Source organism: Vespa crabro, chromosome 6 (assembly GCF_910589235.1).
Source record: "Vespa crabro chromosome 6, iyVesCrab1.2, whole genome shotgun sequence".
NCBI lineage: Eukaryota > Metazoa > Arthropoda > Insecta > Hymenoptera > Vespidae > Vespa > Vespa crabro.
The window spans coordinates 9,056,563-9,082,618 of NC_060960.1; the positions used below are offsets into that span (position 1 = coordinate 9,056,563).

The following is a 26,056-nucleotide window of genomic DNA, read 5'->3' on the forward strand; positions in this document are numbered from 1 at the left end:
GAAATAGAAATTTATAAAATACTTTTCATCTAATTCAAGTAAATAAATCACAAAATAAAAAAAAGATAAATATAAGATCTCAGATTTTGTTCTCAGTGACTATCATAAATATTGAAGATTATTTTATTAAATAAAATGTTTTCTATAATAAATATTTTGTATATGTTTGTGTGTATGTATATATATATATATAAATTTCTTATTGTTTATTACATTTTTTAGGTTTGCACATACACTTTATAATATATGTATATATTATAAAAGTATTTAAATAATTCAATTTGCTGTGTTGTATGATAAATCATTATGTAAATAAAATCTTATTTTCATTTATTTTTTTCATATTAGTATATTATTACATAAAAATGTAAAAACGTATTAACGAGAATTTTACGGAATTTTTAAAACTAAAGAAAAAAAAAAAAAAAAAAAAAAAAAAAAAAAAAAAAAAAAAAAAGAAAATTATAAGGAATATTGACATAATCCCGTGATTTTAGATAATCGACTCCATTGGTAGGTGCGGTAGAGGCGACCTTGCAAATTCCTTTAGTGCCGTTTTCCAATCCGAGTTTAATGGAAATTCTAAGGCGCATATGAGTCTAGAATGTTTGTACAAATGATTGATTATGGCAGTCTGATCTTTATTGAGAAAGATGAGTGTTTCTTCTTGGTTCAACTTATGGAGGAACTGGAGAGAAGATAAATTTCGAAATTTACCGAAAGACTTAATTATAACTTTATCTATTATAAATATTCATACTCGTACTCTCCAGTTTCATGTTTAGTGAATGCAGTATTTTTATTTCTTTTTTCACTGGAAATCGTCGAAAGTTAATGGTGAGAATTATATTATGACCTTGGATATTCCAGTAATCCATTAGAAAGTGCAGAGACACTTAACTGACGGAAGAATAATTGAATAATTGAATAATTGAATAAAGAAATTTTCTCATTGAAAAAAGCAAAAACAAAGAAGGAAAAAAAAATATTCTGATATATAAGTTCGTCACGTACGTAACATTAAGGCGCGAATTTCAAAATTATAAATTTACACATAAAATCACACATATAATCATATATATATATATATATATATATATATATATATATATATATGTATATGATTTAAATATAGAGTTAAATAATAAATTGAATTTTTCGATAGCAATTTTTCTACGTTTAATAAGGTTTTATGTATTTTTTTTTTTATAACGTTAATTATTAAACTTTTAATTGTTGATAGTTGAAACGAACATCATTTTTTTTTTTTTTTTTGGTTGGATGTAAGATACACGCTATTGTTAAAAAGGTGGGAAAAATTTTGACATTTGAATAATGTCCAATCTTGACCGCAATGCCTTAGTTGTGCTAGAGCTGCTATCGCTGCAGATCACGTGACACTTATCGACGTATCGCATCGGTTGTGGGCCAAAGGAAACGACGAATATGAAAATGGCTGCTGCTACTGAAATATTAAATATACCAGACGAAAAAGTGATATTACAAAAAAAAATGTAGAGTTTTTCAATCTGCAATAAATTTCAGGTAATATTGAATTGTTTATCGTTTATAAAGTTTAATAAGAAAATATTGTTGTATAAGTGTTCATAATCATAATTATGGGCGTTTCGGAGTAGTTCGCTTTGACAGCTTAGCTTGACGTTTTGATAAGCGAACAGACGTAAATATTGAGCCGAATAACACGCTGATCAATGTGTCATTAAATTAGAATTTAAAGATTTTTTTAAATATTATTATAAGAATATAATCATCGATATCATTGTTCAAGAAAATGGTGTCTCCGTATATTTCTCGTAAAGATATTAAATTTTCACGTATTATGTACGACGAAAATTATTAACACTTATAACGTTATTATAATGAATTTTTGAAACATACGTTTTTCTTGTTTTTTTTTTTGTTTCTAACAATCATAATATTCTATCATAATACTTGTCATAAATAGCATTCCACATTCGATTAAATTATGTAATATGATATTTAGTCAAATAATTTATTATTCTTGAAGTATGTCTATTAAGTAAATTAAAAATACTTTTATATCGTATTTACCTTTCGTACGTAATTAATAACAATTAATTATTTTAGGAAAAAAAGGAAAAAAAGAACATTTTGATATATAAGCATATATTTTCTTATTCAATTTCAGTAACTTTTAAATATGAACATAATGCGCAAATTAAGAGGGGGTACAAGTGTCGGAGGTATGGGTTCCAGCAGTATGGGTAGTTTAGATGAAAGTACAAGCAGCACGAATCCCCAACATACTGCTTTGGGTCTTATGCATCTTAAAAAACTTTTCTCTGAATATAGCCATCCTCCACATCCCCTTTCTGATGCTGAACGTGATGATAAATTATATAATATGTTACCATTGTTTTGCAAGGTATATTTTTTATTTAAATTTATATATTTATACCAATCAAATTTATAGTGAAATGCTTTGTTTATTTTAATTAGGTATTTGGCTCTAGTCCTTCTGGAGATATGAATGAAAAATTCTGGGATATTTTAGCATTTACACAACAAGTTTCGCGATTAATGGTATCTGAGATTAGAAGAAGAGCAAGTAACCAAAGTATTGAAACTGCAAGTTGTGCTATTGTTAAGTTCTTAGAGATAGAAAATAGTGAAGAATCAAGTAATGGTTGGATGTTACTGTCAGCATTGAATTTACTTGCGGCAGGAGATGCATCTCTGATACAGGCAATGACTGCTGCGTCTGTTCCATCAACATTGGTTAAATGTTTATATCTATTTCTTGACTTACCTGAGATGAATGAAGAGGAAGCTGATATTACTGATGCAAACAGTGAATTTACACCTAGAGAACGTAGAATATTATTACAAAAAATATTTGTTCAGGTAATATATATGAAATTGTTTGGATCAATTTTTTTTTCTCTCTCAAGAATATTTTAATATTATTCCTTTCTTACATCTAGTTACTAGTGCGTTTATGCAGTCATCCATATCCTGCAGAAGAACTTGCTCGTAAAGATGATTTGGCATTATTGTTCTTGGCAATCACAAGTTGGTGTCCTCAGTATAATGTTATGTGGCGTAAAAGTGCTGCTGAGGTTTTAACGACACTATCCCGACATGGTCTTACACAAAATGTAGTAGCATACATACACAGTAAGTTTTAAGATACTTTGGTAATTACTCAGCTGGGTTATAAGTCATTTCTAAACACCTATTATGATCTCATAATATTTAATTTTAATATCTATTTCTATATATATATATATGTATATATATATAAAAGTTGTTTTTTAAATTTTATTTATAGATAAAGGATGTATAGCATTGTGTATTGATAATATGCAACGTGTACCTGAGCTTGCACTATTGGAAGTTGTAGAAATGTTTGTTACAGTATTTTGTTTCTTGAAAGATTCTAGTGAAGTATCACAAACACTTTTGGATGATTTTCGTACTTGCCAGGGATACATTTTTTTATCAGACTTTTTGTTAAAGTAAGTATAATAATTAAAAAAATTATATATATATTTTCTTTCCTTTTTTTCTTTTTTTCTCTTTTTCTTCTAAAGTCTCTTTTCCTATTACAGACACGCTCCTTCGAGATTAGAACAAGATACCAGAGCAGAAGCACAAGATGCTATTCGAAATTTAGTACTGATGTTGGCATCTTTGACAATGTGTGGACATACTGAATTAAAACCAAGTCAAGCCAGTATGGGTTCGTTATTTCAAATGCTTGGATTTACCTTACCTCAACCAAGTAATAGAGGTAATATTTCATCATAAAAATTGTTTTGTTTATATGTATATTTTTTGTCTTTATATTATATTATTTTTACTTTAGGAGGAAGTGTTCGAAATATTCAAGCATTTCAAGTGTTACAATCTGTATTTGTTAAGTCAAATTCGTCACTTCTTTGCTGTACTATTCTCGATGCTATTTCAAGCGTTTATCATAGTGATAATGCTAATTATTTTATATTGGAAGGACAGAACACTTTATCACAATTTGCAGAAAAGATTCATTTGAAAAATTTAGAAATACAACAGAAGTTTTTTCAGCTGTTGGAATTCATAGTATTTCAACTTAATTTTGTGCCTTGTAAAGAACTTATATCTTTATCTATATTACTCAAGGCGAATAATTCTGTTACTTGTAGTATCATGTGTATGGAAACGCTTCTGAATATACTTAGGTAATATAGAAAATATTTTTAATCAATTAATTTTTTGTTTCTCTTAAAAGTATCTTTATATTTAAATTTTATATAATCTTTTTTAAAAATTATATTTTTTAGACACAATACAATTTTTAAAGATGTATACAGAGAAGTAGGCATGTTGGAAGTATTTGTTACTTGTCTTCACCATTATGCTACATTACTTAAAGACAAACAGGCTGCACAGGACCAAGGACTAGGTGATTGTTTTTATTTTTATAAACATATGTAGATATATTTATCCATTTTAATATTTTATTTATGAGAATTGTACTAAAGAATATATTAATTTTGCATTTATCTCGATTTAATATATTTAAAGATATATTTACAGAATATAAAATATCCCCAGAAGATGAACGTTTGGGTGCCTTAGTCATGGAAGCTTTAACAACTTTGTTAGCTGGAAATGTACAGAATGCAAATTTATTCAGAGAATGTGGTGGAGCACGTTGTGCCCATAATCTTGTACCATATACAGATTGTCGCTATCCTGCACTTGGAATAGTAAGGGAATTGATACTTAGTGCTGGTGGTGATGATGATATGGCAACTTTATTAGGAGTTATGCATTCTGCACCCTCAAATGCTTTGGTCTTAAAAACACATATATTGAAAGTTAGTGTCATATAATCGTATATTTATTATAATATATTTTATATGGAAGATATGTGAATTATATAAATATTAACTTTTTATATTGTAGTCATTACTAGCGTGCCTACGAGAATCTCATCGTACAAGAACAGTATTCCGTAAAGTTGGAGGGTTTGTTTACGTTATGTCGGTGCTTGTCTCTTTGGAGGGTCAACTTGGGCAACAAGTACGAAATAATACTGAGCCTTGTAACGATGTTGTGCAAAGAACTCCGCAAGATGAAATACAATTATTAACATTACTACATGTGGTGTTCCATACAATAAGTACAGCAATGCGTTTCGAGCCCGCAAATGCAAAATTTTTTCATCATGAGGTATAATTGTTATACGGAATCTATGTTTGGATTAATAGAAATTATTAACCATATATATATATATGGTGTTAGTTTTCTAATATTTATTAAATTCTTTTTTAGATATGTCAATCAAGTCTATGTGATACATTACGACTTCTTGGATGTTTTTCAACACAAATTAAACTGGCTGAAATGAATATAATACCTACTATGAACTATCACAACATGTTATCAACTCTTTTTACTGGAAATGTATTAGAGCCAGCATTTCCAGATGGCATGTCAAGAACATTAGCGTATGCGTGTTTACTATTACGACTTCTATATGATGTTGCACTTGATGCTTTTGATAAACCTAATATGGCCGGGATCAGTATGAGATCACCTAGTCATAAACAAGCTAGTGTGGAAGTAAGCTTCTAATATAAATAATAAATATAAGATATTTATAAAATATATCTTTTAACATTTATTAATATTTTTTTTATTTTTTCTTTTTCCAGCAACAAAAGTCTTTTGACTCTCCTGGAAGTGGAAAGAGATGTGCCATAAATCCTTTAAATCTAAGTCCTCCTACTCCTGAACCTATTGTAGTTCATCCTGGTATTGTCGTTGGAATGCTTCATTTGCTTCCATCAATATCTGATCCTTCAAATCCACAACTTGCATTAGCTCTACAGTTATACATAGCAGAAATTATTAAAAGTTTAGTACGTTCCGAAAGGAACCAACAGGTGATGTGCGAAGCTGGTATGGCGGGTGAATTACTATCTATGGGTAGAGTTGCTTTGCAAGATGAAATTCATCCTTTACATCAACCATTACAATATATAATAGAGAGACTTGCAGCTCAATCTCTAGAACCTAGAGATTTAAGGTAAAAATTATAAAATGTTATCATTTCATATTTTATATTTAATTGTTAATTTTCAATTGAAGTTAATCTTATTACCTTTTTTTTTTCTTTATCTTTTTCTTTCCTCTTTTTTTTTCTTTTTTTTTCTTTTTTTTTTTTTTTTTTTATAGAGAATTTTTACGCTTGGGAGATCCTTTGTGTTGTATTTCACTTGATGATATCGAACCAAATAAACCTAGAGGAGGACCAGTGCCTCTAACACGTATTAAAACTTTGGTATCCATGACAACTCCCAAAGATTTCAGAGCTCATGGTTCCTGTACTTTACCACCATTTGTTGAACTCGATATGAGTGCAGAAGGATTTGCCTGTTTGTATTTACCAAGTATTGCACCTCAGAGTACAACCCCGCCTACGGTGGTAACTGCTGACAACAGTGTACTTGGAGGAATTGGTTCTGGTAGATATTGAAATAAAAAGTTTAAAAATTATTATTTTTTTTTTTCTTATTGTACCAGTTGTTTACTAAAAGATAATCATTTTAGGCGATAGATTATTTCCACCACAAACTGGTTTAACATATAGTACGTGGATATGTATTGATAAGTTTAGTGATCCTAGAACAGATCCTCATTGTGTAAGATTATTAACATTAGTACGTACTCCTCAATCTTCAAGAGATTTAATTTGTTTGATTGCTGTCCTCAGTGCTAGAGATAAGGCTATCATTGTTTCTACTCAAGAAACGACCATGCCTCAGAGTAAGATTTTGTTTTATAAATTTTTTCTGTTAAACTATAAAAATATATATAGCTTATTTTTATATTAATATAAAAATATTCGTTAAAAGAGGTAAAATAATGAAAATTTTCTTAGATGTTGGAGAATGGGAACCCGAAGGTACTGGTGAATGTGGAGCTAGAGTTTGGTGCCCTGATTTGTTACACGAAGGACAATGGCATCATATAGCAATCGTATTAAATCGTGCTGTTTTAAAGAATTCTAGTTTTTCGTTATATTTAGATGGACAGCACATTCATAGTCAAAAGGTAAGATTAATAAAATTACTTTTTTCTGATAGTTTTTTTTTTTAAATAATTTTTTTTTTTTAATATAGCTTCATTACATCACTCAAGTTCCGGGTGGTGGAGCAGCTAATTTAACAGTTGCTTCACCAGTTTATGGATATATTGGTACACCACCATGTTGGAGACGATATTCCAGACTTACTTGGAAACAAGGACCATGTCATTTAGTTGAAGAAGTATTCAATTCTCAGAATATTGCAGCTTTATTCAGATTAGGTCCACATTATATGGGAAGTTTACAAGCACCACAATTATCAGGTATTATTATTGATTTAACATATAATTAATGAATACAAAACGTTTTTATGAAATTATATTAATAGTATTATGTTTACAGGTCCAGAACCTTTGTCAGCTCTTGTAGTAGAAGAAAAACTTGTTTTTGGATTAAATGCAAAAGCTATGTCTCAGCTGACATTAGCTAAAATTAGGAAAGTCTACAGCAGAGCTGATAATAAGTCAATTGCTAAACAGGTACTTCTGATTTAAATTTATTCATTTTTTTAAATGTCTGACTGTATTATATGCAGATATACGTAATATCAATATGTGTTTTGAATATCGTAAATAATTTGGGAAATTGTACGTTGAAATGAGTATTTTTATTATTTTATTGTGCTATCGTTAGTAAATAGTAGTCGATGAATAGATTTTTAAAAGGCAAGAATAGATTTTGAAATTTGGAGTGAGAAAGTAGAATGGTTAAATCGAAAGTCAAAATGTATCTATATTCTTCGACACATCAATTCTGGTTATGTCTGTTTTGTTCTTAAAGAAAAACCACTCGCGCTTATGCGCGCGCGCACACACACACACACACTTTCTTGCTACGTATTCATTTTTCTCTTTATATCTGTACTCAGAATTAGTCGTCTCATATATATATATATATATGGTGTAAATAAAGAGTAGGCGAAATATTTAATATGAGAGAAGGATGTTATAAGAGACGACTAATTCTGAGTACAGATATAAAGAGAAAAATCGTTATATACGGTTTATTTCTTTCACATACTCTACAGCAACAATAATAATAATATAATAAGAAGAGAGGTGGAATGGAATATAATATTAATATAATTTATTATTATTTTTTAGCTTGGTATGTCATCTCATGAAAATGCCACACCAATTAGAGTCCTTCATAATTCTGCAGGCCATCTTAGTGGTCCAGCTCGAGCTTTAGGTGGTGTGGTTGTAGGATATTTAGGAGTACGAGTTTTTAATCCTCGTCCTGTAGCTACTACGATTGATAATGTGGGAGGATGTTCAGTTTTATTAGGTAAGAAACATTAATATTTGATAGATCTAAAATCGTTATTAATATATAATTTTTATAATATTGTTCTTCTTTATCAGGTCTAATAGCCATGGCACAAGATGTAGAATCTCTGTATGCAGCTGTTAAAGCATTAGTATGTGTTGTGAGATCAAATCAGGCAGCGCAACAAGAAATGGATCGTCGTAGAGGATATCAAACATTAGCCATGTTATTAAGAAGAAAATGTGCTCTTTTGAATAGTCATATATTACATCTCACATTTAGTCTTGTTGGTACAGTTGACAGTGGTAGAGAAACCAGTGCAATTCCTAATGTTACAGCATTTCAAGATCTTTTATGTGATCTACAGGTAAAATAAAATAATTAATGTTTGATAAAAAGATATTTCATCGCGTTAATAAAAAGATATTTCATGTTTTGTTATATATACTTTCCCTAAAGGTTTGGCACGAAGCACCTGGAGAATTATTAAGATCTCTTTTAGAACACTTATATGAGTTAATAGCAGAATCTAGCGAAAAACGTACAAATTTACGATTAATGAGGGATTTGCAATTAGTACATAAATTATTACATATACTTAGTGATGTTAAACAAAATAGCACACGACAGGTTTTACTGGCTTTACTTAGTATATTATTGAGTCAGCCAAGACAGGCTGATTTACTCTGGTAAAGAACTATTAAGAAAATATTTATTTATGGATTACTTTTTAGACATGATAAATGTAAAATAATTAAAATCTTTTTATATATTTTTTCAGGTTTGGTCAATTTATTGTGGCTACTTTACCATTAAATTCAGAAAAACATTTAGTTCTTAGAGAAAGTGAAGGAAATAAAGAGGGAGAGGGTGAAGGTATACTTTTACGAAATCGTTGCTTACAACTTTTACACTCGCTCTTATTTACTGGTGCCAAAGTGAATATAAAGTAAGAATATAAATCATATATTTTAATTTAATATCTAGTGTTTTTATAATCATTGATCATATTTATTATCTGTATATTATAAATATTTTATAGTATGTGTGAAGAGTTAGCCAAAGTATTAGGCCTAGATTGGATATTATTGTTTCTTCAACCTAGTCTTCATAGTACTACTGTTATTTGGGGATTGCGTATACTAGTTGCTGTGTGTTCAGTACAGTCAATTCTACAAAAATTCAAAGAAGGCACTAGTAATGGTGGCTGGCTACGTCATACTGATCATAATAAAATGGCACTAGCACTTGGTATGTAAAAGATAATAGAATAACTTAAAAATAATCGAATAATAGAATAATATTTTATATATATTTTCGTAGGATGTCATCAACAGATGTCTGGTGGTGATATTAAGCCTTCAGGCCTTCATGTACCAGGATTTCAACATCTTGGATGGTTACTACCACAACATATTGATCTTGTTCCAGAACTTTATTTTCTTTTTATTTCTCTTATGATGGGACAGCCAGTAAAATTATTACCAATGGATTCAAAACTCGATTTAAATAATCTATGGAATTTCATGTTTGGAGTTCCCGCAAATAATACTTTATCTTCTTTTGCTAGCAGAATAAGTCTTTGTCCAGAAGCTGTAGTCACGTTGTTAATTATGGTGCGAACTATGCTGAACAACCATTCAAATAAGTATGTGTATGTTATATTTTGTCTGGTCATTATATTGCATAGATTTAATTATTTCTTTCTTTATAGTCCAGAATCATTACCTGTTTGGTTAACTGATTATCCAGTGATAATAATACAGTTCCTATTTTTTCTGTACCATAATTTCACTGACTTTATGCAAGTTTTCATGTCTGCTGATGTTTTGGGAGCATTAGCTGGTACTTTGTTTCCAAGGCCTGCAAGTTCTAGTCAAGATAGTAGTGGCGCAAGTACACCAGCAGACGAGGTAAATAAATTCAAGTATCTTTAATCTATAATACATTTTTAATAAAAAACTTATATTTTTTTTATTACTTTCATTTCTTCTTTTTCTTTTTTCTTCTTAATTTTTTAGCAAGAACCAATATTGGTAAGATCTCCATCAAAGGATATTGGATTAACAAATCATCTTGCAAAAAAATTTGTTATGGACTTTTTAAGAGTCATTATTGTAGACTCTCTTTCTATGCCAGTAACAACAAAATCTCCACCAGCTATAGATCTTGTTTTAGAAGCATGGCCAGAGCATGCATCTGTGGGACAACAAATGTGTTACCAAACAGAAGTTTTGTCTATTTTAATGGAACATCTTTTAGCTGCAGACGTTTTAATTGGTGAACAAGCAGCACTTCCTGTTGTACCTGGTGGTTCTGTCAATAATATCACTAGTAATGTTTGTTACGTTGCGGCTAGGATAGTAGATAAATTATGGCAAGGTAATTACAACTTAATATATTGGATATATTAACGGAATTGAATTAACTTTGTTTATAGAACATATTATATATAGTATTTGTATTTTATTATATAGATGCATTGACAAAGGATCCACACGAAGTATTTGATTTTATTGTTAAACTAATTGGGCAAGCTAAAAGACGATCTGGAGTAGTTAGTATGGAAGGTCTTCATCACTGCCTGAATAGAACAATTTTATTCTTACTATCAAGGCCAACAGATTCTATTGCTGATCAAATGGTTGTATTAGAAGCATTACATAAACTTACTACTCACAGGTAAAAAGAATTATTTATATTTTTATTATATTTTTATAATGATCGATGATGTAACAATTGAAATTTTACAGACTTTTGGTATTTGGTGCTGGAAATCATGAGTTAGAATTTATTGGCTGTCTCACATATTGTTTGCTGCTATTAACAGCTGAAATAAAAATTATGTTAGATACTAATATGAAAACAACATGGCATGTTAATCCACAAGTTGAATCGAGTGATGATAGATTAATGTCTCACCAGGGTCACAATTTAATGGCTGTTGCAGCAATTAGGGTTTGGGAAGAGCTATATGTATGCAAGAAACCTGCTATAGAAGAAGTTTTTAAAATAACTCTTTTGCCGCCTGTAGCTAATGAACGTGCACCAGAGTTAGCAATGGTCAGAGAACAGATACAGGAAGCTGCAGCAAGACTCTGGACGAATTATTTAGTTCTTGAAAGAAAAGCTTCTTATAGAGTACCTTGGGAATTTCACAATCAAATACAATCGGTATGTATTAAATGATATATTTCAAGTAATATTATATCAAGTTAAATATTATAATGCTATAATAATAAAGAATATTTTATTTATTTGAAATGATAGAAAATTCAAAAAGTAACAGGAGGATTAACAAGATTAGCAAGTCGAACGAAAGTTAGAAAAGAAGAATCTGTGCGCGTTAAACTTAGATTGCATCAGAGTACAGTATCCCAATGGACAGAACAAAATGTTGCATTGGTTAGAGAACTTGCTGCAGCAAGAAAATTACAACATCAACAAACCAATCAGCATACACAGCGCTACGTATATCAAGTAATTAATAGTATTTAAAGTCTCTGTCTTAATTATGAAAATATATAATTGAAATTTTCGTTTTCAATTATTATTATTGTTATTATTGTTGTTATTATTATTATTATTATTATTATTATTATTATTATTATTATTATTATTATTATTATTATTATTATTATTTTCTTTTTTCTATTAGGAATGGTTGCAAACGGAAACAGAATTAACAAGAGAACGTGGTCTATGGGGTCCGCCAACTCCTACTAAATTAGACAAGTGGATGTTAGATATGACTGAAGGGCCTTGTAGGATGCGTAAAAAAATGATGAAAAATGATCTTTTTTATATACATTATCCATATCGGCCTGAACTGGAACATCCAGATAATGTAAGTTGTATCATGATAATTATGAAATATTATTAAGTTAAATTTTCAACTAAAAAATTCAATTAAAAAAAAGAACTAAGTAATAAAATAAATTTTTGTCTCTTTTTAAATTAGAAACAGTTAAAGTACAAAGTGGCAACAAGCACAGATAGTAAAGAGTATTATTTAAAGCAACTTGGTAATTCTTCTGGTATGTTTGAACGAGAACGTGATCCAGTAATAGACGATACACCATTAAATGTTAATGAGACTTCCACGGAAAGCGAACCACCGATGGTACCATGTACGTTAGAACGTCATGCCAGCGAACCAGATGAAGTGCAAGAAGATAATGAACAAGAAGAAGAAAATAATCAAACGGTTCCGGATAATCAAACATTATTAAGATTATTAGAAGAGCATGAAAAGGTAATACTGTTAATTTTTTTTTTTTTTTTTTTTTTTTTTTTCTGAACTATGCGGAATTTACGTTAATTTTAATTTTAGATCAGTCATATGTTCAGATGCGCAAGGATTCAAGGTTTAGATACAACAGAAGGCCTTCTATTATTTGGAAAAGAGCATTTTTATGTAATAGATGGTTTCACACTTTTAAAGTCCAGAGAAATAAGAGATATCGAAAGTTTACCAGAAGCTTATGAACCAATTTTACCCTCACCAGGTTCCCCTAGAAGATCTAGGGCAATGCGACAATGTTCTAAATTCAATTATGAAGATATAAGGTATATTTAACGTACTAATTTATTTATCAATGTTACTAACAATTGATTGGTTAATTAATTAATTAATTAATTAATTAATTAATTAATTTATTTATTTATTTATTTTCTCAGAGAAGTACATAAGAGAAGATATTTACTACAGCCAATGGCATTAGAAGTATTTAGTGGCGATGGAAGGAATTATTTATTAGCTTTTCCACGAAAAGTAAGAAATAAAGTATACCAAAGATTTATGACTTTTGCAACTGCTATTGCCGATAGTGCGCAACAGTCTGTAGCTGGTCAAAAAAGAACTGCTAATGTAGAGCAGGCAACGGGCTTATTGTCTAATCTAATAGGAGAAACATCAGTTACACAGCGATGGGTGGTTGGTATTTTAAACAATAATATAATATTTTAATATCAAATGGATTTTATTTAATCAAATAAATTTTTTCATCTTCAGCGAGGAGAAATATCAAATTTTCAATATTTGATGCATCTCAATACCTTAGCTGGACGTAGCTATAACGATCTTATGCAATATCCAATATTCCCGTGGATTTTAGCTGATTATGATAATGAAGAGTTAGATTTAACAGACCCATCGACATTCAGAGATTTCAGTAAACCTATGGGCGCACAAAGTCCTGAACGATTATTACAATTTAAGAAAAGGTTTTTCTTTCTTTATTTTCTTTTTTTTTATTTTTTATTTTTATTTTTTATTTTTATTTTCTTTTTTTTTTTTTTCTTTTTTTTTTGTTATTTTCTCGTAAAAAAGAAGAGACAAGAGGGAATTATTTAATATTAAATAATTCACATTCACAGATATAAAGAATGGGATGACCCGCATGGTGAAACTCCACCTTATCATTATGGAACTCATTACTCTTCAGCTATGATAGTATGTTCCTACCTGGTAAGAATGGAACCTTTTACACAACACTTTTTAAGGCTACAGGTACGTGAATCAAAATAAAAAAGATAATTTTTATAAGCCATTATTATTATTATTTATATGCGATTATATATAATGATTTTGATTTAGGGTGGTCATTTCGATTTGGCAGACAGAATGTTTAATAGCGTTAAAGAAGCTTGGCTTTCTGCGTCTAAACATAATATGGCCGATGTAAAGGAACTTATACCCGAGTTCTTCTATCTTCCAGAATTTCTTGTCAATTCAAACCATTTTGATCTAGGCAAGTAAATTATTTGTGATAGAGAGGGAACACTAATAAGTTCGTACATTAAGAATAAATACAACGTTGTTAAACAGGTTCTAAGCAAAGTGGTGTACAACTTGGGGATATTGTGCTTCCACCGTGGGCAAAACAAGATCCACGAGAATTTATACGCGCCCATAGGCTTGCATTAGAATGTGATTATGTTTCACAGCATCTTCATCAATGGATCGATTTAATATTTGGATGTAAACAGAATGGACCTGCAGCTGTTGAAGCTGTTAATGTTTTTCATCATCTTTTCTATGAAGGCAACGTCGACATATACAAGTATGTTCTATTTTTTATTACATTATTACAATATTTTCTTTTTTTTTCTTTTTTTTTTTTTTCTTTTTTTTTCTTTTTCTAATATAATTACATTTCATTTTTCAGTATTGATGACCCTTTAAAGAAAAATGCTACTATCGGTTTTATAAATAACTTTGGCCAAATACCGAAACAGTTATTTAAGAAGCCGCATCCTGCAAAAAAGATGACACAAAGAATTAGTGTTATAGATCCTGGACCCATTACACCGGGCTTAAGTATTACTACATCTGATAAATTATTTTTCCATAATCTTGATAACTTAAAACCATCGCTTCAACCTATTAAAGGTTTATTTTTACATCATATTTAATATTCATTCGAATAAATTTATAGTTTTTTTTTTTTTTTTTAAATTATTTTAATTATATATTCAGAGTTGAAGAGTCCCGTTGGTCAAATACTTCACGTTGACAAAGCAGTATTAGCGGTCGAACAAAATAAAACGCTTATTCCTCCATCTTATAATAAATATGTCGCATGGGGTTTTGCTGACCATTCTTTGAGGATAGGCAATTATGACAGCGATAAGGCAATATTTGTATGTGAAGCTATGATGCAAAGCAGTGGAGAAATTGTAGCTTGTGTTTGTCCATCATCTAAATTGATAGTAACAGCAGGAACAAGTTCTGTAAGTTAATGTATTCATGATCTTCTAAATTATAATAATAATAATTATAATTATAATAATAATAATAATAATAATAATAATAATAATAATAATAATAATAATAATAATAAAAATTAACAAAAAATTGCAGAAGAATTTAATATAATTATTATTATTATTTTGTAGGTCGTCATTGTATGGGAGTATGTAAAACGTCAATTGTCGATAAAACAATGTTTATATGGTCATACAGATGCTGTAACATGTTTATCATCTAGTACGGCATATAATGTTATTGTGTCAGGTTCGAGAGACGGTACTGCAATTATTTGGGACTTATCCCGATGTTTATTTGTTCGCCAACTTCGGGGACATGCAGGACCAGTAGCTGCAGTAGCTATTAACGAGCTAACGGTATTTATGGAAAATATTTAAATGTCTATGATTTGTTGAAATATTAATGATTAATTTTAATAAAATATATTTTATGTAGGGTGATATAGCCACTTGTGCTGCTACATGGTTACATGTATGGAGTATAAATGGTGAAGAATTAGCGAATGTAAATACATGCGTTGGAAGAGCAGATAGGATGCAACAAATTTTGTGCGTTGCATTTAGTCAAACACATGAATGGGATTCACAAAATGTAATAATGACTGGATCTACGGATGGTGTTGCACGCGTACGTTGTGATCATAAAAAAAAAGGTCAGATATATTATTTTGGAGACAATAAACAAATAAATGATTAATTTCGCAGATGTGGTCGATGGATTTTGTGCAAGTGCCTGCGGAAGATGAACAATTGGAGGAACTTTATGGGGATAAAGAAGGACAAGATGATCCAAATGTACAAGTAGACCAAAGTGAAAGTACAAAGAAAAGAGTTCACGAATTAGTAAAACAAATGAGTATATCTACTGAAGGATCAGGTAAATGATTTTTATTTAAACATTTATTATATACTCTGATCTATATTTATTCTATTACTGTCTCTATGACAATATTATATTATTTTGTTTATGATAAAGGGATGTTAATGAAAAGTGGATCAGAAAGTAGCCTCTCTGAACCAGAAAATACCAAAGAAGCTTCTAGGGCTCACGAGGAAAAAGAAGAATGTTCTGATAATGAATCTAGTAATGGTTCAAATAACAAATCTTTATCACATTGTAACCATGCTTCTGCGGTTATATTAAGACGAAAAGGTCGTGGAAATCCAATGTTTAGAAAAAGCGAAGGAGGAGGACGTGCCGATAGTGAAGGAACACAAACAAGGTAATTAAGTAAAATTTGTTAATTTAATATATAGAGATTGAAGAAAATATATTAAAAAGCAAATATTATATTTTATAAAGTAAATTACACAACAATCCTGGAGATACAGAAGGAGCTTTGAGAACTAGTAAAAGTGATACAAGTTTAACCGATAGTTTTGTAATGGTTAATGAATCTGATACAAAACCCAAAAGGATTAATCCACAAAATGTCTTGAGAGATGGATTTAAATGGCAAAGACAATTGGTCTTTCGAAGTAAATTGACAATGCATACTGCTTATGATCGAAAAGATAATGCAGAACCAGCTTCTATTACGGCACTGGCAGTATCAAGGTAATATATTGCTATCAAGGTAATATATCACTGGGCAGTATTAAAGTTTTTCCTTTTCTTTTCTTTTTCTTCTCTTTTCTTTCTTTTTTTTTTTTTAATTTTTGAACACCTATAAATAATACTATTTATAATTTATTACATTGGTTTTGATATTTATAGAGATCACAGAACAGTATACGTTGGTGATACTCGTGGTAGAGTATTTTCATGGAGTGTTTGTGAACAGCCAGGCCGTACAGTTGCAGATCATTGGCTGAAAGATGAAGGAGCAGATACCTGTGTTGGATGTGGTGTTAGATTTAATCTGTATGAAAGGAAACACCATTGTCGGAATTGTGGTCAAGTATTCTGCTCCAGGTAAATTGATATTGCATAGAAAAAAATTGATGTTGCAAAAAAAAAAAAAAGAAACACACATATTTACTTATTCTCTAGGGAAGGTAATAATTTATTTATTATAACGTTGTTTTTACATACAGATGTAGCAGATTTGAATCTAAAATTTCAAGACTTGGAATTTTAAAACCTGTTAGAGTTTGTCAAGGTTGCTACTCTTCATTACATTCTCAATCTTCTACTGAAAATAATATTTAATATAATAATATTAAATAATATTAAAAATAATAATTATAATGGTAGTAATAATAATTATATACAATAACACAATAATAATATTAATACTAATTTAATAACAATAATAACATTGAATCTGCTGTGTTAATTACTAAACTAGATAGAAATATTGGTCGAATGTATATAATCATGAGTAGTTATTAAGCTCATAGTTGAGTATCTGTACATGAAAGAGAAGGTATGGATTTCATTCTATTTGTGTCTTGTAGCGAATATACACAGTTTTCATGATTCAATGTGAATATTATTTTGGCTATGCCTGGCAGGAAAACAAATGTTGCAATTGCTTTTTTAATTCAGAAGTGATACCATTTCTGAAATCAGCTTAAATGACATTGAAATTTTTATCACCTTGATTAAAATATAAACAAAATAATTTATACCGATGTATGTGTAACAAATATACATGAAAATTAAGACATACAGAGTTTATTGCCTAAAGTGCTAAAATATATTAAAAAAAAAAAAAGAAAAAAAAAAGAAAAAAAAAAGAAAAAAAGAAAGGCTAAATGTATAAAGCCATTGAAAGCACATGCTGCTAAACACGAACATTTGAATTCACGTACCATTTAATTTTTAATATTTTATGAAATTTTTGTATAAGATTATAATTCTCTATCATAACTACTTACATAAATGTGTATTTTATATTTTTTATTCAAGAAATTTTTTAGTCTCTTCAGACTATTATAATCTAAATCATTGATATAATATGTATATTAAACACTTTTCATATTTTATAATTCAATAACTTCAAATAATTATGAATTTTTAAAAATATGATTTCAATATGTTCACTGAATTATAAGTGAACTGAAAAAATAATCTCTAACATTGCTTAAATGTTTCTTTTTTTTTTTTAAATCTCTCTATCTTATATTTACAATTTAAGTATGTTAGTAGATAATACTAACACATAATATTATATGCTTTTATATGCTTGAAATGTGAACGACAGTATTTAAACGAATATATTTAGTTTATATATGATATTCAACATATACAATTAATTTTTAATTACAAATTACAAGAAAATGTTTAGAAAGCAAAGCTCTTATGGTTACACAACAATATATAATGACGTGTATCACTTATGACCTCTATTCAAATGATATAGATTTTAAATTTTACAATAGACAATACCTTATCTGCATAAAGTGTTTTTATTGATAAGCTAGTTTTATTGATAAGCAAAACTGTAAAATTTAAAATCAGTAATACTAAGTGATGGCATAAATGTGGATGGAAACTTTTAGTTAAAGATTGGATCGTTAATTTCTTCTTTTTTAGTAGCAAAAATTATGTTCATTATTATTTTAATATGTATTAAAGAAAATATATATATAAAAAAAAAAAAAGAAAAAAAAGAAAATATTGCATTTTAAGAGTTGGCCAGAGCAAATTATAAGGAACAAAGTTAGATATGTAAAACAGGAGCAGCCAGAAAGAATCTTTTACAAATCTTTAAAACATATGGGATGACTGTAAAATTAGTCTTATTATTCAAATAATGAATACTAATGTTTTTGTATTCTATTGAAATACTTCCATTTTTCTAAAGGCACAAATTTTATAGGTGAAAAAATGAAAATGTATGCTCACTATATGTAAGCTGAGTGAATGCAATTTAAGGGATTAAATCTTTCGGTATCATACATTTGTAGTACCATTGTTACTAGTCAAATATTCCCAAAATCAGTGAAAACATTCTTTTTTAAAAAATATAACAAGTCAAAACATGTAGTGGTGGTATAAATGTAATTAAAAGAACATTGCATATATGAATTATCCATACACAAAGCACACAACATGTGTATATGTTACCATGTATTCTCTTCAAAATAATGTCAATGTCGTAACCACAAACTATTTTCAAAAAAAATATTGTGGGTTTCTGTAAATTTTACTTTTTTACTTCTATTTATATATAGAGAAAAGGAATTTTTAAAGATGTAATTTTGAATGTAAAATCTATGCATAAAAGTCTACTTCCAAGTATCACTTCATAAAAAATATAAAGTTCATATTTTATGAACTGCACTTTAAAAAGACTACAAAAAAAAAAAAAAGACCTTTTTTAATAAATTCATTATCTATTAATACATTGCATTACGTACTGGGATTGAATAGGAAAGCTCCATGATATATTCATTTATTATTATTTATTTGCAATGTAATGTACATATAGGGGTGCAATTTCTAGTCCTAGGCATTCTGAGTGCCTTTTCAGTTTATTATTATAATTCAACAGATTTTTTTTCTTTACAGTTTCCAACAGTATTATTTATATTTACATTAACATATATTCTTTAACATATATTTATCACATTTATTAATAAGAAAATATTCAATGTAATTTATTATATGCATTTTACTATATAAATTTTAAACCATTCTATTCTTCTAATTAGTAATCATTCTGTGCTGTGCTGTTGTTAAACTATAATAATTAGATGAAAACAAATATATAAAAAACATATTTATCTCATATACATGAATTGTATTGGATTAAGTTTGTGTTAGTTTATAAGAGCATACTTTGTAATTTAGCGTCAACATGGATTTTAATGATTTTTCTCAATTTACAAGAATTTAAAAAAAAATTATATATATATATATATATTATATTTCTAATAAATTATTTCATTTCAGTTTTTTTTTTTCTTCATATGTCCACATTGTAGTTATTAACATCAGAATATGTAACTATAATAACAGTACAATTTTGTGAGAGAACAGTGACTGCATTGACAGATCATTTCATTAGAACACTGTATTAGCAAATTGTATTTTTTTAATATTTTCGTATGTAGCGAAATGAAGAATAACTATATCAGTTACACAAGTTTAGTAGTACGATCAGTGTCTGTTCTACTGTATTTGACTAATTGGTAAGAAATTATGATATTGAATGGTCAAATTCGAAAATGTATATAAATGAGATAGTAAAGAACGTTCATTAGTTTCAGATGTAAGTATAATGAATGAAATTTAAAGAGTAGCCTAGATAATATTGTAATATCTAATATTGCGATATACGAGCTTTTAAAAGTGTATTATGTGCGTAAATGAGTATATACTTCTCAACTGCGCGTAGAAACCATAAATATGTTACATAATAAACATTACATATACATACCTATATAAATATATATATATATATAAAATATATATAAATATATATTTTTATATATAGATATATTTATATTTAGCTCTATTATATTGTTAGATGGCATTGAAATAATATTGTATAGTAGAACTTGTTCGGTATAATTATATTGAATGGGCCAAAGATTTAGTGTATTATTTTCCCTTATTAGCTTAAGATAGGATTCTGATAATTATTCTATGATCTTTCTGTTAAAAATTTTAATTTCTCGTATATTGTTTATCATTATTAATATATAGTTATTATAATAATTATCATGTCAAATATATAAAATAGACATTTCATTTGTTATAGTCAGACATGTTTGTGTAAATAGTTGATTACAATCTATGACAAGCACTTTCGTGTACTTCTACTCTCCATGGATAAAATTTTCTTTTACATTTATTACATTTAACGAGTTCTATACTGAGTTTATCCAAATCTACATTCTCTTGATTCAATACTGTAAAAAATTAATATGTTTATAAAGCAGATAAATTTATTAATGTATTTATAAGATAATGTATTCAATATGAATTTTACCTTCTGGAATGGTATCATCTTTTTGTTCAATTTTTTCTGTAGGCGTTTCAACATTAGTTACAACATTATCAGATTCAGAATCAACATTGGCATGTGGCGGAGTTCTTGGTAATTGACGTTTTGGTTTCATAGGATCAAAGCTTGTATTCACCTATAAGAATTAAGTTAATAATTACCTCTCTCTCTCTCTCTCTCTCTTTCGCTCTCTTTATCTTTCTCTCTCTCTTTTAATAGATAATATAATTTAAATATAATCTTCGATATTGATTATATTATATTAATTATATAATTTTTTTAATGTTTTATACTTCAGATATATCGTATGTGTCTTCATGTTGCTGTTTATTTTTCTTTTTTCTTTGATTTAAATCCTTCTTCACGACTGTTTCCTCTTCTTGAAAATCTTCATCTTCATAAGTTAATTTTTTTTTTTTATCAAAAGATATTTCCTCAAACTGAAGATTATCAAGCTTAACTTCATTATCCGTTTGCGTAGGACTGAATAAACCCTGATGTGTATTTTCACTTTTCACAGACATATCTTCTAACTTTTGTGTTTGATTTAACATTTTATTTTCCGTACTTTCTATATTTTCTTTATTTTCTAATTTCTATTGTTACAAATCAAAATAAAAAGATTAGTATCATGAGTATATGAGTATGTGAGTATATGAGTATAATAGCAATGGTAAAAAATTTGACAGATAAAATTACCTGGTTTTGACAAGCTTGATCATTACATTTACAAGTTGGACCACATTTACGTTGGTGCTTAACACAACCACATATTTTGGTAGAACAATTACCTTTGCACGTACATGTTTTTTGTTTGGTAGCACTTTTTAAAACTTGAGGATCTCCTTTTAGTGTTTCATTAATTTTTTTTGGACTTTGAACAACATCCAAATTAGTTTTTACAGAAAAGTTTCTTGAAGAAAGAAAATTACTATCAGCATGTTTTTTCAGAGTATCATTTTCTAATTGTAACATTTTTAATTGTTCTTGCAAACGAATTATCTCAAGATTGTCAGTATCATCAGTCTGAATAGCTATAGATATTTGTTTGCTGAAATTACATTTACAATTATTATGTTATGAGTATTATTTTCTTTTTTTTCTTTTTAAGAATTAAGATTATTAAATTAATATATTAAGCTATCTATATATTACCTTTCCTGTTTAGCTACTTGTTTTTCTTTCTTCTTAGTACGTGGCATATTTATTAAAGAATTATTTGAAGTTATAAAGAAATAAATGCAAGGACAAAAGTATCTCGTTCTTGTTGACAGCTCTCACACAAATGGATCCGGTTATATGGACGTTACAAAGCAAAATATATTTGACTGAAAATATCGAAATTATTCACTACGAAAAAAATCTCTTAAAAATGATTCTTTATTTACAATATAATATATATTTTCTAATTATCACAATTTATTATTTCTATTCAGTGTAAATACGTCAAGTCTTTGTGGTAAAATTTGAATTTATCTAAACGTTAAAGTCTGAGACTTTGATTGGATGAATTCAGCTATATATATGATATATAAGAATATGGAAACATTTTCTTTTTTATCTTTGTTTTATATTATGGTTACGTCAATGATAAATTTAGAAAATAATCATTTCAATAATATAAATGTTAAAAATATTTTTTAAATTTGTTCAACGTTAATATAAACAAATTATTAGGTATAAAGAAAATGTAAACTTATTCGATAATGTTTATTTACCATCGTGTTGTATTTTAGTTTCTTTATCATTATCTACGAAAGTTACATTTATTAGAAAAAAAAATTTATACATTTAAATTCTTTACATTATTCGATACAATTAATATCAATGGCTTGTAATCATATATTTGTATAAATATTAAGTACCTTAATAACTTATTGACAGATAGACTTTGTCAATAACAATGATATTATCATCTATCGATAAAAAAAATTTTTTAGCCCCTTACTGTAGGCAAAACATTTATTCATATATGCATGAATCATTATATTGCCTATCATATGGGGTTAAAAAATGTTTCTTACTGATAGATGGCGTTCGCAAGCACAATTACTAACAAAGTATGAAGTGATATCTATTAACAGGCGCAACAAATAAAATTCATATAAATAATTATTAAAAGGATTGAAAAATAAACATAATTAATTAATAATAATTTTTAAATATTCAACATATTTATTATAAAATTTAAATGTGTCATTCTATTCTTAAAATGTACACTTTGAAATGTATTTTCAATAGAATATAAATATGTATTTAATAAATATATATTCAATATATACAATAAAAAACAATACACCTGATCGTTATATACTATGCAATAAAAACATGTAGATATATGTTTATGATATAGATACTGAAATGACATTTAAAATGTCATTATAATACCATTAATTTTCTTTCATATGTATGCATGTATATACGTCAAAAATTTTTTGATCTAATTTTGATTAAACTTGTAGATTATTACGAATGCGATAGAACATCATAGATGGATTATTATTTATTTATTGATTGACGCAATATCTATCAATTTTTAATTCGAACAAATTTAAATACTTGAAATAATATATAATATTCAATTAATTAGTTATGTAAGAATTCTAAAAAAACATATTTCCTTGTAGTTGTAATTTACAGAGAATAAATAATTTCTATTAGGACTTCTTATTCGAAAAAAAGTAAATTATAGCAATTGGATTCATATAGCGATTGAGATTCTTCTTTCTTTTCATTGCAACGAGTGGAACATTACGATTAGATAAGCGCGGTTCATAGCACGGCCATGATGCAGACTTCATAAGAGACCGGGAACCTCGAGGATTGCGTTCAGTTAATGCTGTGTCTGCAAACAGCCAATTCTCAAGAAAATTGCATAAGATGATCCTATTCGTGTGTCTAACAGAATAAAGTTCATTTATAATTAGTGGTGCCTTATAAAGAGCTCCGTGTGGACTTAATACACGATTAGATGAGATTTCAATGAATATTTGTCAAATTGATTATCCAATAACGTGTTTGTAAGTTCGATTCATCTTCGAAAGAAAGATAGAAAGGAAGAAAAAAACACATTGCTATATTTTTTGTAATATACATTGAACCACTTAAAAATATCAACGAAGATATACGAGAAAAATTACAAGAGAGTCTGAATTATTTGATCTCCAGTTTAGAATAGAAGAGAACGTAACGTCAAAAGCAAACCAAAAAACAGAAAATGGTGGAAGCTACGTCATTCATTTCCTGATATTTAACTCGTATTGGACTTGATGCTAATGTGATTTCGAAAGATACTCGGAAGGCTTCCCATCCTGCCTAAAAGATATAATAGAAAAAAAGAGATATAACGCTAGAAAAAAAAAAAAAAAAAAACGGAAGAAGGTGAACATCGATCATGCCTGCCTGTTCGGGCGAGAATTCTTCTAAATATTGGTCAACGAACTCACCAATTTCTAGGAGCAATAGCGCTTCACCGCTACTGCCCGGCACACCGTTGTCGACATCGCCACCACTATCCCCGCCGATCTCGACTTTAAAGCGTTCAACATCGAACGTATCAAATTCTTCAAACGTATCGAATTTGTCTCAAACGTCTAGCAGTTCGAGCACAGTGATCCTTTCTTCGAGACATAATCGCTACCATCACTATCATCATCATCATCAACAGCAGCAGCAGCAGCAGCAGCAGCAGCAACAACAAACGTTACATCAAGTTAAAAGCAAGGATCACAGTTGCAAATCTTTTTTCTTCACAAGAATTTTCTATTGGTATTTCGGTTTGATATCGAATTTCTTGAAAGCCATATACAACGTTATCATTTATACTATTTGGACGCCAACTATTTGGTTATCAGCTGTGATTAACTTGTTCTGGACAATTATCCAGCTACCACTTACAAGCTTGAAATGGTTCATAACTATCCTATACACTCAATCTTCGGAAAGAGCAAGAAACAAAAGATGCGTTTTGATCAGTGGTGGTAGCACGGTTCAAGCCGTTCATCTAGCACGTAACTTTTACAAAGCCGGTGCTAGAGTGGTCATTTGTGAATTAGATGGGCTATTTGGATTGGCTAAATTTTCTACGGCTTGTTCGAAATTCTACACTGTGCCACGACCAGGTCCAGGTAGTGCCGCTGAGTATGTAAAGGCTTTAAAGGATATCGTAAAGAAAGAAAAGGCTGCATATTATATACCAGTGAGCGTCACCAGTACCGCTTATTACGACGCCTTAGCGAAACCATACTTGGAGAATATGGGATGTGAATGTTTCGTGCCAAGCGCGAGTGAAGTGACGGCTCTGGACGATCCGTTGGAACTATTACGACGATGTCGTTCCTTAGGTTTGCAAACGCCAGATCATTTCGTCTTACGATCGGTACAGGACGTATCACGGCTTTACGAGGACAATACCTTCAGAACGGGAAGGTACGTGATGCTGGCGGCTGGCCCAGCCGGCATGAGGGACAGAGCAAAAATTGCATTACCATCGACATCGTGGGAATTCATGAACCAGCAACATGAGATCAGCGAAACGAAACCATGGGTTGTGATACGTGATCCAGGTGGTGATCATTTTATCACGTGTACAACCGTTAAGGAGTCACGAATCGTAGCAAACGTAACATGCCGAGTTGATGAGTCTCAAGGGCTCATATTAGAAAATCGTACGGATGTAACGCAGTGGTTGGATCGATTCTTTGCACGTTCCTTTGCTACGAAGATTAATGGACACTTGAGCTTTAGGTTAGCCATATGCGAAAATCAAGGACCATTGGTATGCATCGGCTGTCGTATAGGAGTTAGCCTTCCTTACGTATGTCATACCGGAATACATCCCCGTTTAGTATGGCGACCCTGCAGACATTTTTCTAGAGAAAATTCGGCCGTACTTATCAGCAGCGATAGACAACAACATGAGCAAACAACGGATGGAACAACTAACGAACGAAGTACGAACAAACGTTTGCTTGGTGAGACAACTCCTCGTCTCATG

General features: G+C 29.2%; 3 protein-coding genes across 6 annotated transcripts in view; 2 read left to right on the top strand and 1 right to left on the bottom strand.

Moving 5' to 3' along the window:
- The first annotated feature begins 673 nt into the window (after nt 1-673).
- On the top strand, nt 674-20,002 carry LOC124424618 (WD repeat and FYVE domain-containing protein 3). 4 transcript variants are annotated; one of them, XM_046963944.1, is made up of 46 exons: nt 674-837; nt 1,289-1,545; nt 2,171-2,407; nt 2,482-2,886; nt 2,967-3,159; nt 3,314-3,500; nt 3,594-3,775; nt 3,851-4,202; nt 4,305-4,426; nt 4,549-4,844; nt 4,933-5,199; nt 5,302-5,592; nt 5,685-6,058; nt 6,208-6,497; nt 6,583-6,798; nt 6,914-7,086; nt 7,155-7,383; nt 7,463-7,599; nt 8,224-8,407; nt 8,485-8,756; nt 8,849-9,078; nt 9,171-9,338; nt 9,432-9,640; nt 9,713-10,037; nt 10,104-10,302; nt 10,411-10,771; nt 10,867-11,071; nt 11,143-11,563; nt 11,660-11,869; nt 12,048-12,236; nt 12,351-12,644; nt 12,723-12,958; nt 13,070-13,325; nt 13,404-13,615; nt 13,769-13,901; nt 13,989-14,142; nt 14,220-14,454; nt 14,560-14,783; nt 14,871-15,124; nt 15,290-15,517; nt 15,597-15,788; nt 15,866-16,037; nt 16,137-16,383; nt 16,464-16,718; nt 16,878-17,075; nt 17,198-20,002. In XM_046963944.1, exons 3-46 carry the CDS (start codon nt 2,183-2,185, stop codon nt 17,310-17,312), a joined length of 10,317 nt encoding a protein of 3,438 aa, XP_046819900.1. In that variant the 5' UTR covers nt 674-837; nt 1,289-1,545; nt 2,171-2,182; the 3' UTR covers nt 17,313-20,002. The 4 variants fall into 4 exon arrangements, with proteins under 4 accessions (XP_046819900.1, XP_046819902.1, XP_046819903.1 ...); XM_046963946.1 differs by having other exon boundaries at nt 4,561-4,844; XM_046963947.1 differs by having other exon boundaries at nt 4,579-4,844.
- On the bottom strand, nt 19,499-22,536 carry LOC124424620. The gene is made up of 5 exons (XM_046963951.1): nt 22,216-22,536; nt 21,760-22,111; nt 21,354-21,656; nt 21,046-21,196; nt 19,499-20,965 (listed from the first exon to the last, which is right to left on the bottom strand). Exons 1-5 carry the CDS (start codon nt 22,260-22,262, stop codon nt 20,841-20,843), a joined length of 978 nt encoding a protein of 325 aa, XP_046819907.1. The 5' UTR covers nt 22,263-22,536; the 3' UTR covers nt 19,499-20,840.
- Nucleotides 22,537-23,752: 1,216 nt separating this feature from the next.
- Nucleotides 23,753-26,056, top strand: part of LOC124424960 — a 3,660-nt gene continuing 1,356 nt past the window's right edge. Inside the window, exon 1 of the mRNA XM_046964633.1 lies at nt 23,753-26,056. This exon is cut by the window's right edge and continues 1,356 nt beyond it. Within this exon, the coding sequence (XP_046820589.1) occupies nt 24,455-26,056 (1,602 nt within the window). The 5' untranslated portion in view covers nt 23,753-24,454.

Coding starts and splice junctions, on each gene's coding strand:
- LOC124424618 (XM_046963944.1), top strand. CDS start 2,183: ATGAACATAATGCGCAAATTAAGAGGGGGTACAAGTGTCGGAGGTATG. Junction 8,408..8,484: donor AGGATGTTCAGTTTTATTAG/GTAAGAAACATT, acceptor CTTCTTTATCAG/GTCTAATAGCCATGGCACAA. Junction 13,326..13,403: donor CAGTTACACAGCGATGGGTG/GTTGGTATTTTA, acceptor TTTCATCTTCAG/CGAGGAGAAATATCAAATTT.
- LOC124424620 (XM_046963951.1), bottom strand. CDS start 22,262: ATGCCACGTACTAAGAAGAAAGAAAAACAAGTAGCTAAACAGGAAAG. Junction 21,657..21,759: donor ATCAAGCTTGTCAAAACCAG/GTAATTTTATCT, acceptor TTGTAACAATAG/AAATTAGAAAATAAAGAAAA. Junction 21,197..21,353: donor ACACATACGATATATCTGAA/GTATAAAACATT, acceptor TAATTCTTATAG/GTGAATACAAGCTTTGATCC.